This window comes from Myripristis murdjan, chromosome 1 (assembly GCF_902150065.1).
Source record: "Myripristis murdjan chromosome 1, fMyrMur1.1, whole genome shotgun sequence".
NCBI classification, from domain to species: Eukaryota; Metazoa; Chordata; class Actinopteri; order Holocentriformes; family Holocentridae; genus Myripristis; species Myripristis murdjan.
The window spans coordinates 21547718-21564855 of NC_043980.1; the positions used below are offsets into that span (position 1 = coordinate 21547718).

Sequence of the window (17138 nt, forward strand, 5' to 3'; positions counted from 1 at the left end):
CTACTTCCAAACAAACCCAAGTGATTCGATTACAGTGAACCACACAGGCTAGGTATTATTACTGCAGGTCATGATAGGAACGCATTAAGGCTCCAGTGCTACTCTGGTCAAGATTCTGGTCCAATTGATGTCTGATTGCAGCAAAAGTGGGCCAACGCATTGTTTACAACCCAGAGCGTTGAAGGTACACTAAGCAAAACGCTGACAATAGCAATCATGTAGTTTCAACAATCAAATTTTGTGTTCATTCCTCATTTTTTGTCATTTGAGTTTAAATGGTCCTTACTTCAATTGACCCTCGGCTATTTTCATAGTGATGCTTTAACAAGCATTTATACTGAGAACCATCTTCCAAATGTGGTTGGTAGGAACAACAAGGCAAGGTTCCTGCCAATATCAGCAAAGGTAACTGTGGCACTGGCTCCACTTTCTTCATGCCAAATTTGAAGTCCAGAATTTGTATGCGTGCTCGCACAAGGTTTGTTTATTTCCACTGCTATATTTCTGACTAACAAATTTCTATTTGTGAGTGCCCCTTCCCACATATCCCTCAGCATTTTTTTTTTTTGGTGGTCCACTTAAAAATATGTTGTGTGAAACCAAATTGGAACAAACAGAAAACAAACCTAAAGTAATAATTTTACAGATTTATACTGTCGATGAGAAATAGTCCTAAGTTGTGTTCCTCTCCTGTGTCTCTCGTCGCCGCCCTGCAGGTGTATCCATGGCACCTGCCTGCCAATCAACTCCTACTCCTACTCCTGCCGCTGCCAACCTGGATTCGCTGGCGTGCTCTGTGACGAGCAGGACCAGGAAGCCGCCAACCCCTGCAGTCTGGCCCGCTGCAAACATGGCAAATGCAGACTGTCTGGCCTGGGCAAGGCATACTGCGAGTGTAACAGCGGATATACAGGAGAGGCTTGTGACAGAGGTGAGAAAAACACGGATCCAAATTAAGTGTGTGGAGCATGTGTACAAGTATGTGGTGTGTGTGTGTGTGTACGTGCATGTGTATGTGTTTGTGTAAATGAATTCCTCAGGCATAAACTGAACTTTCAAAGCTGCTCTTTTAAATAACAAGATCCACTTTTTATATTGAGCATGTTGCTCAAGGTTTCTGCTCTGCTCTTTACTCGTAATCTCTTGTCAAAAGTCTCAGCAGTGTGTGCGTGTGTGTGTGTCTAACAGTGCTTAATTTTTCCGCAATAACACTTCTAACCCTTTCAACTCAGCATCTACTGAGCCTCCTCTCAATCCTACGCGAGGTGTTACTCAGGTGAGACTGCCTGCTCTCATCTTTCTCATTGTCCTGTCTGTTTTTCTTGTTTTTTTTCTTGGCTCTAGTCCAACAAATTAAAATTAACCTCCACCCACCGCTTCTACTTTGTCTCCTTTGCACTCTCTGTTGCCTGTCCTTCAATTTTCTTGTTATCCTCCTCTCAAATTATAAGCCATCCCTCACTGTATCTCATTTCCTCAGCTATCTCTCTCCATCCCCTCCTTGTTCTTACTTAAGCCCACTAATCTGTTGGCGTGGTGGAAGGAGTCCTAGGAAATTGCTATTTAAGTAGCATTATTGTTGGTTTGCTCATATTTTACTTAATTAGAAGTAGAAGTGATACCATAAAATGTACAAAAGTAAACATAAAAAGGAGCTCATATAAAATGTAGTCATAGTTAAAAGTTACTCAGGCTACTTTTGACAAACATTACTCTAAAAGAATGAGATCAGCAGTTCTAAAAGGATGAGAGTAAAAGTTGAAACCAGACTTCTTTTAGCTGGAAATTTGGGAAGTCCAAAAAGATTGCGCCAACAAAGTACAGCCAGATTACTCTTCTCATCTCTGCTGATGGATCGTTCACTGTGAATGGCTCCAGCATCTGTCAGTATATGATGATCTCATTTTTGACGCCTTATAGAAATTTAAAAAATTTAAAAAAAGGATTTAAAAACGTAGTTAGGTACAACACTTGAGCAAAAATGCACTCAATTAAAAGTACAATTAAAGTCCCCGTTAAAATTACCTCACATAACTTATAACTTTATGGAAAACCAAGTATCCTAAATGGTAAAATCATCCTACACTAATGGGTGTAAAATAAAATTTCCACCAGTAAAACCTTCTCAAATCTGTAAACATCCTTTCTCATCAACCTATCCCTTCAATTAAAATTGTATTTCTCTCCCAAACTGATATCCTATTGGTTTGTACTACTGTTGTGTGCAAGTATCCCATTTCAACAGGAGCTACATAAAATCAAGAAAGTAACGGTCCATTTCATGGCATCTACAAGCTACTCAATTACAGTAACATACGTAAATGCAATTACTCCCACTGCTGTCAGGTGCCTGAGTTACTGTGATGTAGTTGTCAGTTTAGCCATGAGGATGACTTGTGACCCCTCTGTTCTCTCCCCCTGCCTGCAGAGGTGGCCTGCCGAGGGGAACGGGTCCGAGATGTCTACCAGAGACAGCAAGGCTACGCGGCGTGCCAAACCCAGGAGAAGGTCTCCCGTCTAGAGTGCCGGGGCAGCTGCCAGGGGGGAGCAGGGGGACAGGGCACCTGCTGCACCCCCCTCCGTAGCAAACGCAGGAAATACACCTTCCAGTGCACCGACGGCTCCTCCTTTGTCCAGGAAGTGGAGAAGGTGGTCAAGTGTGGCTGTACAAAGTGTTCCTCGTAAAAAAAAAATAAAAAGAAGAAAAAGAAAAAAAAGACAACACCCTCAGCAGAAGAGTTCCTCTTCTCCAGATGTTTCGTGTTCCTGCCCCTCTTACTTCATCCCCATCCAAGCTCCCGATCCCTCTTGAAAATACCCTGCACCCCTCCAAGTCATCCCCCTGTTTTGTAAAAACCCTGAAAAAGGTGAAAAAAATAAATAAATAAAATAAAATAAAAAAAAACAAGAGAAACAGCTAAAAAAAAAAAAAAGTTTCTTTTCTTGTCAGTGCTGGACTGATGATCAATGCTTCCTTGGCGGGGATGTTGAATTTTATTGTAAAAAAAAAAACAAAAACAGACTTATTTTTTATTATGAAGTGGAGAAAAAGACAAAAAAACACAGGAGTTGACTTTTTCCTTGCATCTGCTTCTTTCCGTTGGTCACGATGACTCCCATGGTGTGCCACTCTCTCTTCCCTGGAGGACTGACCGGTCACTGATGGATGACCACTTCCTGTAGACTCCCTGCTTCCTGTCTGTGTGTGTGTTTTAGGAGTTTCCTTAACTGGTAGTACCACAGACTCACCACTAGGAGGAGCTGAGTTAAGGCATGGGAGAGGGCGGGCAGCGTTAACCCCCTAGAACACAGAAACCACAGCTGTAGTCTGCAGTCTCCGTTAACCGACCTCCTGAACTGTGTGCACAAGTGTGTGTGCATGAACCTACACACAGCTATACGTAAACATAATCATACACACCTTGTGACATTTTATACAGCTACTGAACAATACAATCACACACACGCATATATATATATAATATATATACAAATGCGATCACCTGTAGAAGAGGAGTTATAAGTTAGACATTAGTGGCCAGGTTAAATACACTACTTTCTGTTTATCTTCCCCCCATTCATTCATAAATGACAAGTATTTATTGTATCATAAATACCTGTACTTATTCAGTAGATCCCCTCATGTATCAATCTGATTCTTTTAATATATATTAATTTATATTTGTCCTCTTATTTTTGTATTAAAAAGACATAATCTGTCAAGATAGGTAAACTAACAAAATGGTTGTCCTTTATTTTGGTTGAAGAGAAGTTTTTTTTGTTTTGTTTTGTTTTGTTTTTGTTTTGTTTTTTGACCACTGAAACTATTGTGTTTGCCAGAAACCTTAGTTACATTTTAATCTGCAAATGTGACGTGAAGACATTGTATATTTTTGTCGCGTTTCCTGAGAGTTTGTACTGTGCCATTACCAGAAGGTCTTTATATTAGAGTATAAATGTATAGATAATTTCCCTACCTATGTATTTCACACAGAAATCTTGTGAGTAGCAATGACCCTAGAGGATACTTAGAACTGTTTTTACCTTTTTAACAAATTTATGCTTAAAGAATACTGTGACTTTTTCTAAATGAAACTACTTTGTTAGCCCCTCGGTCTCCAATGTTAACATGTTGCTGCTAAGTTTTTGTACCGTAGACTTGGATCCTGATCTGTATGTTATATAGAACTTCCTGCTCCTACTGTACGGGGCGCCTTGTGTAACAGATAAATATGTCCCCCACCTCTACACATGTGCGTTGTGCTTTATATTCCCCCTACCCCATCCCCAGACTAATGTCAGTTCCCTGACTGATGTTTGTTTATTAAACACAATATTTACCTCACACTTCTCACTTTTGCCTTTTTTGCCTCACAATTCAAAAAATGCTCCCCACAGCATCGAATGATCACTAAAGATTTTGTTTGATGCTGACGTTCTGTGCATCGCAGGGTCGAGGATCGAGTCGGTCGTCCTCTGTGGGATAAATTACTCACATGAAGAGGCCAGTCACTTGTGCTCATCCTCTCCTCTCCCTGCCACCACTCCTTCCTTGTCTCACCTCAGACACTTTCATGAAGGATTTTTCATTCTCACCAGACCCCCTTTGCATTATTTAGGAATGTGAGAGCGTGCACATTAGCGTACAGCCAGTTTTTAAAAGCCAACACAGACACCAATGTTTTTTGTACTGAATCTGTGAGAGCTTATATTTCCTGCAGCGTCTTTCAGAGTTTTATTTCTGTGACTGAAAATTAGCAGGCCTATTCAGTATTTCTCCAGTACTTTTACCCTGGTTGGAAAGCCAGTGAAACAGTGTTAAGGCTCACCATGGGATGATAAACCTCACTTAAACCCACACTAATGAAACTGCTTAAGAATTAGCAGTTCTGTAAGACCAAGTAACCTGCCAAACCTATTCAAGAGTGGGGGAAAATGCAGTTTTTATGGAGCTGTGGTTTGGGAGATGTATCACACATTTCTGGCTGGTCAGGATCCGTTATTCAATAAAAAAGCTGTTATCGGTGTAATGTTGCCTCATTACATGTACATGATGCCTTAGTTTAACCTTAACCCACATACCACTGACCACACAGCTTCCGTGGGCCAGTGTGGTTTTGTCAGTTCTGTGATGTGGTATGTGCAGGTTACATGAAAACTGCACACATCACTTTTTATCTCTGTGTCATCCAGGGCAGTGTGTATGTGAGCAGTCGATTGGAGAGATAAGGGAACACAGGAGATCACTGGTTTGCTGCTCAGAGCTACAATAAACTTTTTTCTTTACTGGCAGAGAGGATATCACAGCTGAAGAAACTGTGCATTTGGTGAAATACATTTACACAAAAGAGACAAAGACTCGTGCCACTCTAAAGTATTTCATTCAAAAGCGTGCTCAATATTCAATTCAGTTGTGCCATCTACTGGCCAAGACCTTAACTGCTTCATGTCTTTTTGCAGAGGGTTTTGTTGGCATTAACTTAGACTCAAGTTACTGTGTTTGGTCTGAGGAACCAGAAAATCGGAAACAGAGCACACCTCGCCAAACAAGGTCTCTGTGTTGTTTCAGGATTTGAATCAATTCGATTTGAGCTGAGCGCAAACTCAAACAGGGTCACAGAAGACATGTGGCTATCGTACCTTTTTTTTCTTTTTTCTTTTCTTTTCTTTTTTTTTTTTTACAGTGACTGCTGAATTTTCAAACTATAACCATTTGAATGAGAAAGTGGATCCAGGTTGTGGGCGTTCCAGATCACCAGATCCACTCTCTCAGGCAAACAGTTATGTTTTGAGAATTAAGTGGCCTATTTAAAAAAGTATACATATGACATATGACTGCTTCTTCATTGAATCATGTTTGTAACTTGTTCATATTTTAGCCAGAACTATGTTTCTGAGAGCTGTGTTATGAATGCAATGCATTTGAATGGTAAGGCATATAACAGAAGAGTGTCAGTATATGGACTTTCATGGAGCTGAAGAACTTATACAGGCTAATGTGTGACAAAACTTCCATGTTGCTTTAAGGTCTGTAAATAAACTTGAACTTGAGCGTGAATTTGAACTTGAACTGGAACCTGAAGTTTGAGGATAGCTTACACCGTTAATGTAGACTCGCCTCTGACAAGTGAAACCACACGTAGGGAGGAACCGGCAGCCATATGGCCACAATAACAACAGAATGTTCCTCTAATTCTGAGCCAGCATCTGTCTCATCTCACACACTGTTCAAACAAATGGGACTGGAGTCACAGACTCCCACGGCTGTATCTTCAGAGAACATCTGCAACAGCTGCTTTGGTATGATTTTGGCAAAATGAAAAAATATGAAATGCAGATGTGTAATCATAAGGCGATTATACTAAAACTTTGATCCATGATAAAAATGTCATTGTTGCATGACTGTATAATGCAGCCAACAAAAGCAGTTTAATTTGAAGCTCTGTATATAATCATTTTGTGACTTAAACTCTTCAACTCTGCGGGTCCCATCGGTGGACTCGTTGTTATTGTGTGGTAAAAACTTTGTTCAGACCTACAGAACTTTATTCAAAGTTCTGGTGGAGATCCCAAGGTTTCCAGAGATACCAAAAATATCTTGCTGATTTTCAGGGAAATGTGAATAAAATGGTGCACAGGACATCTAGACATTTTCTGTTTGATGTAATGTTGCAGCTATAAAACAGTGGTTTCTTCAATTTGAATATTTTACTCAACATGTGTTGTTGTGATGTCACCAGCATACAAAATAGTAGGAATCGAAATCAGCAGGGACCTCCCGGTATGATTCAATTCACGATACTTGGGTACCGATTCAGTGTATCGCAATTCTGTAATTATTGAGATTCTGTAGATACTGCGATCTGATATTACAATATCTTGTGAATTTAACTTTTGTTGAAACACTGGACTATGAAAAGCTGAATCACACACCAGTGACATTCATAAGCAAATCAGCCAAATTCACTGTGAGCTTTTAACGTTTATTCCCGAGTTCAATACAAGAAGCTCTGCGTGTGTTTGCCAGGGGCCATGTTCTTTTTTCTTGCTATCTTTAATTCTCCTGATGCCGCCAGAAGCAGATCTCTCTTTGGGTCCTACCATAAAGGTATTTTTTTATTCTAACTTTGAGGCTACTTATGTGGAAATTTAAGGTAAAAATCAGACTTTAAGGAATTAAAAGTGCAAAGTATGGAAACCTGAAGCAACATGCTCTCTTCCCTCCAGGGAGGTGGGTGGCATCTTCTCCAGGAAGTGGGGGATGATTCAAATTATACTCCGAATTATTCAGATTATATTTATTTTAACAAAAAAGGGACATTGTTCTTCAGGCGCTTGTCTTGCCCTGAGTTGCACATCACACTAACCACCCAGAGTTAGTAAAACAGAGTTATCTCTTTAGAGGTGCTCCAGCCAAGCTCTACACAGCCAAACGATGGGACGCCCCCACAATATGCACCTCCTCCAGTACAGTAGTGGAAACACAAAACAGAGGCTTAAATTATCATCACGCAGATACAGTGCTCTGCTCTGGTTCACTTACGGCTGAAGTGTGATGACAGATGCAGGATCACATGTTCACTGTCACATCCATTTGGCCTGACTGCAGCGCAGATAGAGATTCCTGCCCACTTGTTGTTTATTGCTCTAAATGTGATGACAGCTGCTTACAAAACAGCAATGTTACTGAGTCATTTTTTCAGAACAGTAATTGTGTTAAGAGTGATTTTTTTCCCATGCAGTTATAAAAGTATAAAACTAGATTCTTTTAAAGGTGCATTGCACAAAATTGCCAACGGCTAAGTGTCTCAACTGTTGAGTCACTTAACTGTTGTAGACTCAACTGTGAAATATGGAATAAACACATAATATGATGGTATCGGGTAAACTCACAGATATTTTTCCCCTTTTCCGCACACTTATCCCACATTTTTACCAGTTGAGTGTAAATAATTCTCACTTCCATCGACCAGCTGCCGTTTTTCATTGTGAACTTTGTCCTGGAATATTTGGAAATGAGAAAAAGTAGAACCAACAAAGCAGAAGCAGTTTCCTCTTCTCATCTTTGCTGACTGAGCTTTTATTGTGAAAAGTTCCACAGTCTGTCACTGATGGACATTTGGACTTGGTGATTTAAAATGTTATGAAGTACAAAACTCAAGCAAAACATGTACTGAAGTAAAAGTGAAATAACTGACTTTAAAAAATACTCACAAATCTACAAGTACTCAGTTACAGTGTGTGTGCACTTTTACACACACACACACACACACACACACACACACACACACACACACTTCAGACATTCACGCACACCTTCCAGTAAGTTAAAGTCAGGTGTGCTTGCATGTGTGACGGAGCAGTGGAGCAGTAAGACAACCTAAACCTTGAACATGCATCTCTCCATTATTGATGCAACAGCCAGGCATCCAGCTATAGGCTACAGGCGTTACATTACTGACATTACATATTAAGAAGCGGGAGGCAGACAGAAACATGAAAAGGTGCTGTTCTTTTCCAGCCAAACCGACATGGACAAACCACAGAAGATGATGAAGACATATTGGCCGTGCAGCAACACAAACACATAGACACTGCTCTTCAGTTTCTGGGTTGAGTTTGCAGTTTATAGCTCTTTACTCCGAGCCTCTGCAGTGAGACGCAGAGGTAGGAGGTAAAGTTTGCCCCAGGAGAAAACAGACAGACCAAGCTCCCTTTCGCTGCAGTCACTCCTTCAGAAAGGGCCAGTGCCAAAGCAGCCCAAGTCTGCAGACTAAAAAGGTGGGAGGAGCAAAGTTTTTAATCAATATGTGAGATGTGTGTTCCTAAAGTGCGACTGACCACAGAATCAAAGCCATTTGTGCCCACACTCTCCACATTGAAACCACATTCAACAGCCTTCAGGATTAGGATTATGACAGGACCACATAGAGAGGCTGTTTGCTTTTTGGGTAAGAGAAGCCGAACACACAGCAGAATAGTGTAAAAGGCTCAAAGTATGTAATGTAAAGCAACTAAAGTAAACATTATCCTGTATTAGGTGGAACATCAGTTTGTTCAGTCGAGGGTGTTGGAGTCAAGACATAAAAACTGCACAGTGTTATAGAGCCGTACAATATGACATATTTATTGGTGAGTTGCTATCAAAGAATTTACACAAGGTATCCAAAATACAAAAAAAAAAAAAAAAAATTATAAAGACTTTGTGGTCACCTTTGTGTTAAAGTTTTTCTTGTCATACAACAACTATGCATCAAGAACAGCACGTTTAAGCAATATCATCATCATAGGAATCACAGTGGAGTCCATCAACAGCAACAATGGCAGGTAACATGTTAAAGTAACTCCTGTTCAGCACCCAGCGGGTCAAATATTTTAATTAAATAATGTAGTTAAATGATTTGATGCGTTTGCATACACTGTATATCTCAGTTATATTTCTCAGAAATATTATACTTTTTAAGATTATATTCAGGACATTGACCAACTGAACAATATGCCTCAGATCAAACACCTGGTCAAAAAATGGTGACTCTGATAATGATGGTACATTCATGAATTCATGGTACATTCATGAATTCATGGTACATTCATGAATGTAGCATATTGCCGTGAACAAGTCCAAAGAAAGTGCCATATAATGCAAAGGTGCAAAATCTCTATCTATCTATCTATCTATCTATCTATCTATCTATCTTTGCTACACTGACAAAAAACAAGTTTCTGTGCCTACGAGGGCACATTGTCTTCATAACTGCTATCAATCCTGTGAAAACAAAGGGACAGAGCAATGCCATGTTATTTAATATATTATGTACCTTTTCAGCCTCCTGACACATTTGATAAAATGTATATATTTTTTAAATGTATGTATTAATGTTACAATGTGAAAAAAAATGTGACAGGATGTAATGTGACAAAAACAACACACTGTGGATCTATAATTAGTTTGCAATTCATGTGTTGTTTCTAGTTGACAACACAGCTAAGAGGCTTTGCCTCCCACTTTAGCAGAGAATCACACATATTCATGAATACTGAATAAAATGTCAAAACTGACTAATTTGTTTTCCTTTCCATCGCCCATTTGAGGATTAAATGTTGTGTAGATCTAGTATGCTGTATCAAGAATGTGATAATGCATAATGAATATGAAAAGCATATATTTTCTACAGTAGAATAATTTGCCGTGGCAACAGCCTGAGGGCTGGAGTGGCAGCGTCAGATCTGGCAAAATGCCAGCACTATTCACTGAATTAACAGGGGAAATTTCCCATGGTGGTGTGAAGGAGTATCACTCTCCCCATTCAGCTAACTACCAGTGTCAGTGTGCTCTTGAACAAGGCACTTCATCGTCAGCCGCTCCAGTAGAGCAGCTCAGTGACAGAAAGCAGAGGACCGTGTTTGACAGGTCAGCTCCTTAATGTAATTGTGCATGACTGGGCTGGACTGGGCTTAGCTGAAACAGAATACATGATTGGCAATCTTGCTTTGGAAAAAGTCTTTTTAATCATGAACTGGGACTGCATCATCATTTGGAGTGGTCTATACAGGTCTGGTGACATATCCCCGGTAAAAAAAATTATTTACAACATGGAACAAATTGCATGTAGGTTGCACCGTGTATCATCAGTCCTAGTTTCATAGGGTTTTTCTCAAATCAAATGAAAAAAAAAATCTGCCTGTGGGACGAGACAATGCCACTTGTTTCCAAGTGCAGTTTCACTTTTCAGAAATTTTTCTGGGACCAAAAAATATGCTGAAGCAAAGCAGGACAAGGCAGATCAACCCACCAGTATTATGACATGACTTGTGGAAATAAACTAAGTAAGGCTGGAAACAAGTGAAATTATCTCATCCCATAGGCAGATTTTTTCTTTTACAATAAACAAGATTTTACGACTGAAAATAAACTATCTAATTTAGATTTTTCAGCTGATGATCACCCTCAGAAGGAGCTGAGGGTGATCATCCTGAATGCTGTTGACCCTGTTCAGAGCCTAACTGTGCACTTTGACCTGGAAGGGCATTTCACCATGTTGGTCACCAGCATGAGCACCAGCAAGAGATTATTTCACATTAATTTTATCACTTACACAACCCCATTTGTTTGTTTTCACTTTGCTATATAGCTTAAAAGCCCCATAATATTTGTTTTCTTGTTATTTTTTACTTTTTTTATCATGTGCGCAAATAAATGTCAATACAGTTAGTACAGGTTTGTGAATGCAGTATCTAACTTCTACCACTAGACGTCACTGTCCTCCTCAATTCACTCTCTGGCCAGTGTTATTCATACAAAGCTGGACTGAAACGCAAGCCATGATCTCTCTCTCTCTCTCTCTCTCTCTCTCTCTCTCTCTCTCTCTCTCTCATCTATTTTTAGATGTTGGTAGGCCACTGTGGGAGTGGGGTGGTAGCTTTTCTGATGCCTAGCACTAATAATTCAGCCGCTCCACTCGGCAGCAGGAATTAGAGCCGGCAGCGAGCTCTGCACTCTCCGCTGCCCCAACTAGATATGGCAGTCTGTCCATGTCATCTGGAAATATTTATATTTGCTTGTCATACATTTTATTCTTACAAGATACCTAAGACTGTGGCTTCCACTTGGCTTCATTTACAACTGAATATTTCTCCTCACAGTCGTTTTTTAGTTTTTACTTAATGTGCATCACTTTTTAGTCTTATTTGAGGTCTCACCGTAACCTTTCCATGCTTTCCAACCCTCACAATCTCCATATTCCTCGTGTAACTGATTAAACATGTCTTTGTTTTTTCATCATCTCTCATTCATATTTTAAGAGTCCCTGGAAGTGTACTCTGTTCAGTTTATGTTCTGGTCTTACCCACCATTATCTTTGTCACCTCCTCTTCTCTCTATTATTCTGTCTTTCTCCAACCACTCCTTTCTCAACCTTCTCTGGTTTGCTCATCTAAACCGAGCTAATTTATTTCTCTTGGCTCTGGTAACGTTCAGAGGTTTAATGTCACACACTCATATGCAAAATTGAATACAGACATACGTGCACACACAGCCTCATTTTCTGTCTTTTAGTGATATCAAACGCACAGTCAGGGCCATTTATGAACATTTTGGGGCCCAAAGTGACATCTTATAGTGCCTCTCCACCCCTCCTCCAACAAAACCACTCTCATTTTAATATCCCTGAATGAAAATCAATGACTAGGCATACTTTATTATCAATAAAGCTTTAATGAACAAATTAAAAAAGGGGGGTTCCACATGCCATACATATTGAACTATTTATACAACCTCTACAAACTAGGCGTTTCCAGCTATTTACAGCTTTTTGTGCAGTTCCACTCACCAGCAGCTGTGTTACTGTACAGAGGCACCAGTCATGCCAGTGAAACAGTTCCTGTCTACAATCAGGCACTTTGTCACACCACACTTTCTGAACTTAGATGCATTAACTTACAAGGTTTTTTTGTTTTGTTTTGTTTTGTTTTGTTTTGTTTTGTTTTGTTTTGTTTTGTTTTGTTTTGTTTTGTTTTGTTTTGTTTTGTTTTGTTTTGTTTTGTTGCATAAAACCATGTCCATGTGTCTGCTCAGGCTCTGCTGACTTACCTCACCTGAGGTAAAGGGGGTGATGGTGGAGCAGAGGTGGGCTGTGTAGGCCGACCAGAAGTGGAGGATCCTGTTCTGTCATCATCAGATCTACAAAAAACGTAACAGAAAACTGTCACAGAAACAGCCACTGCAGCTAAAAAGTGAGGTAGAACTTGTTTTTCTTAAACTGTTGTTTGCTCATATTCACATGTAAATCAGCCCCATCCCCTTGTACCTGTACAGCAGCATACAGGCAAGTCACAAACACTGTAGAAATAGTAGTTAAAGTAAAACATAAAGTATTTGATTATGAAAAGACAAAAATGTGCAACAGCAGCACAATGCACCCAAAACCCACCCCAAAAATCTGTATGCATTATCCATCTAACATAATACTTTCATAATAACTTAAATAACTTTAAATATATTAACTATAATAATAAACTATATAATGAACATGTATACACTTAACACAGAGCAATTTGATGACAGTGACACATAGCATTCATAAAAATGCATAACTATATAAATATAACTATAAACTATCCACGTTTTAGAGATATAACATGGTAATCAAATATACTCACGTGGATTTTTGCCTTTTTCAAACTCCTGCACTACCCCAATTGTAAAGCTGAGCTGAGGCTCCGTCGTCTCGCTGCTGAATCTGTCCTCAGAAAACATGGTGGTGACTTGTTCCACTGTCGCTTTTGAGCTGTTCTGCATGTATTTTATTGATAAATGTTTGTTGTGTCTCTTGTCCTCTCTCACTCTGCCCTGTGTACTCACAGCCTGATTCACATGTGGATTCACTCGCCTCAGATGCGGATTTTTTTGGAAAGTGACTGTTGTTTGGTCATTCAAGGCTCTGAAAAGTGAAGAATGTCATCTTTTTAACAGGATCAGGGAAGTGCAAACGATTTTCCGGTAAAATTTTAAATGTAGAATCAAGTGATTTTAACAAAATAACAATATTTTAAGGTTAGATGCTTGTTCCTGATGGAAACACAAATAATGTGTCTCAGGACTGTTGGAAATTTGCAAAACCAATGATAATTTTTATTTTTAAAGTTTCTGACTATGCCAACATCTGACTATGCCAAACATGCCTTTCCGTATTGCCAACAGGTTGTGGGTCCCTGAGGGTTCAGGGGCCCTCTGTCAGTGAAAACAAAAAAACAAAAACAAAAAAAACACCAGCCAATGGGGGCACCCTTGGTGGTTAGGGGGCCATTGCAGTCACTTGTACAGCAAATAGGCAAAAACAGCCCTGCTCTCAGCACACAGGAGACACGACTTCTGAAGACGATGCATCACGTTGAGCTTGGACTAGACCTGTGCAAACTCTGCTGCTCATATCTATGTAATATATGTGAGAGTAAAACCTTCTCCCTGTGGAATCCCAGGATTAAAGGAGAAAACAATGTAATAATTTCATTTGATGTCTCCAAAAGAACCAAAGGGGATTACAAGGTCTGTTGGGTCATATGAGTTCACAAACCAGATCAGATGAGACAAGGCAGTATGGAAGATCAGAGCAAGCCTACTTCACAATATCCATAATGTACACATTATTTCTATAAAAATTTATAAGAAAATTTATTTGCTTGAATTCGTTCCTAGAAAAAATATTCACAGAGTCAAATTATTCAAATAAGTCATTGCTTTGCTTTAAAAAGTTTGTGTTAGCAGTCTCACTACAGAGGTCTGAAGCAAACTCTGCAACCTGAGGACTCAAAACTAATCTGATTGTCCAGTGATGCTCTCTTAGCTTCTTGGCACTAGGCCACCATGCATTAGATGACCCAGCATATATACACAGAAATGAGTTCATCCACACACACACACACACACACACACACACACACACACACACACACACACACACAGTGAGAACTTCTTGAGTGAAGAACTTAAAAAAATAACAAAAATGTAATATACACATTCAGAATGTATTCTAGTGTATTTTCTTTTTTCTTTTGTTTCTGTCTTTCTTTTTTATTTTCAGTAAAACTTTTCAATCCAGAGCTGGCACAAACACAGGGCATTATGATAGGCCTACTGCATTCTAGGTTTTCAAAACCTCCCTGCACACTGTAAAAAAAAAAAAAAAAAAAAAAAAACTCCAGGTTAACAGGATCTTTATTCTCATATAGAGTCTTTAAAAATGTTGTTTTTCTTAAATCAAAGGGGAAATTCTACCAGGGCGATGAGAAAATCCCACTTGCTCTCAATGCAATTTCACCAATTTTTCTAGAAACAACTATACATATGCTGAAACAAGGCAGAATAAAAGAACAGCAGACCAGTCCACTCATACAAAGAAAATAACACTTGACTCAAGAAAATTCTGTAAATAAGTTGATAAGCATCACAAATCGGTAGAACTGTCTTGTTTTTAAGAAAAAGTTATTTTTAAACTAAACATGAGACTAAATGACCTGCTAAAATGTTGTTGTTTTTTTTTAAATCAGCAAATCACCTACCTTTATTGTCACTAAGGCCTCTGAGCAGTAGTTACCTTTCTAGTCACCTATGACTTGTACTTTCAAGATTAGGTCACGAACCTGAGGGACACAAATCAATTAAAAGCTCCTCTGAAGTTCTGCCTGCAGCCCTGAGGGCACATTTAACAATCACACCTTTAAGTAGGCAAGCGTTCCCCATTAAGAGTCTCCCTCGGCTAATCCCACCCTGGGAGACACCTTAATGTAGTGAGCTCCTTTTTGGGTGATGTGAGGATTAAATCAAGAAAGGATGAAATAGGGAAAGTCATTAGTCAACCAAAACGCATGGTTGTAATCACTTTCTATCGACCCTCAGAACACCCTACTCCCTTTTTTTTATTGTCAATTCCCTTTCACTGCAATCCAAGCTGTTTAATAGACAGCCTGAAATGACGTTTCCCACTTTTCTATCATTGACCTACATACAATGTCTACATATGTAGGTGACATATTTTTAAAAGATTAATTTCACTTTTGTTTCATTAATCCTCTTTGGCATAATGATTATTATTATATCGAGTGAAGAGGCCTCAGGTAAATGATGATGTGTGTAGGTTAAAAGCCCATTACACAATCAATGCCATAAGGCCACCAATTCTCCACAACACCTGCTTCTCCTCCATAAGCATGGTTATACACCACATCTTCCAAAATTAAAGGAATCACACTATCACAGACACAAACATGCTATCATATACAGATACTATGCATGTTAACTGTGTACTTGTTCAGTGAAATGGGACATTAGTAGCGATTCTAAGTAATTTGACTGATCAGTATTTCTGTGTTGCCTAATTATATCTTCTACGGATAAGTATAAGAATCATCATCACTGGATGGTTATTTTCAAGATAAAATCACAGTGTGTTGTCACACTGCTGACTCCAGGAAGACCCACAGTTCCTGAAGGGGCCTCTCATTTTCATATTTAACACCAACAAGGAAGTCTCATTAAACAAAAATGAACAGATGTTAATGTTGGTCTGTAGAAGAGGCAGTAGTGAAGTGGTAGTGAAGACAGTAGGGGAAAAAACTCCTCTCTCCTCTATCCGCTGCATGTCTTCAGAGATTTCAGTCATGGGTTTTAGGCACAAGGACACAGGACCTCTTCATGGGCAGGACATCAATCTGTGAGACTGCACGGCTCCAGCTCTAAGTCCCCGTTCCAGCTCATAACCCTTCACTGTAAAAGCCTGTTTGTTCTCACTGGTCGGTGCATCCTCCACACAAACTCCGATACAAATTATTAATGTTTTTTTCTTCCCAAGAGATGGAGAGGGAATAAGAGTGCACAGTGTGTTCACCAAGATGCACAGCTGGCTGTTTCTAATGTGAGTAAGTTACATAATCCCATTTCTAGAAATTCTGAGATATACTAAATTCTGTTAACTCTCCATAATGGACAATGGGGAGTGGGACAATAAGCCCACTGAGCAACACTGCAAAAACTGTTTGTCTTGATAAGTTAATCTAATTTCCAGTGAAAACACCTCAAAACAGTGAAATCTGCCAGGGGGTGAGATAATTTCACTTGCTGCCAAAGCAATTCAATCTCTTCTGCAAATTTTTAAGAAACAAGTAGAATGAAATGTGACAGATGACAGAAGAATCAATACAAGAACAATTCATTCAAGAAAATGTCTCCTCTATGTCTGTGTCTTGTTTTTGAAAACAAGTGGAAAATGGACAGTTGGGTGAAATCATTATAAGCCAAATTAACTTGTTGCAAACTTCTCCTGGGTAAAGTGCCATTTTCTCAGTGCAAGAGAATATTGTCACTTGCCACTTGAAAATTTTTGAAACAAATGGTAACCTGCAGCATCAGAAACAAGTGACATGATGTCTCTCTTATGGCAGTTTTTCACTCCATTAAAGATATTCACTGATTGATTTAAAGGAAAACAAAAAATGTTTGGCCTACTTAATTTAGTCACTTGCTAAAATAGACCTTTTTGCTCCGAGGCATTGATATTCTTACTCCAACCTCTGGATCACTGAGTCTAATAGCCTGTGCTTGCCCTGCTCCCTCATGGGGATTCCTCACAAACAGATGTTGTCAC

The 17138-nt window shown here is 39.3% G+C and overlaps 1 protein-coding gene across 2 annotated transcripts in view; it reads left to right on the forward strand.

The window, feature by feature from the left end:
* The window catches only part of slit2 (slit homolog 2 (Drosophila)), a 93452-nt gene extending 90586 nt beyond the window's left edge, over positions 1–2866 (forward strand). For both annotated transcript variants that reach the window (XM_030056971.1, XM_030056979.1), the window contains 2 exons: positions 717–931; positions 2429–2866. In XM_030056971.1, the coding sequence (XP_029912831.1) occupies positions 717–931; positions 2429–2685 (472 nt within the window). In that variant the 3' untranslated portion in view covers positions 2686–2866. The remainder of the gene's footprint in view (positions 1–716; positions 932–2428) is intronic.
* Positions 2867–17138: the final 14272 nt, after the last annotated feature.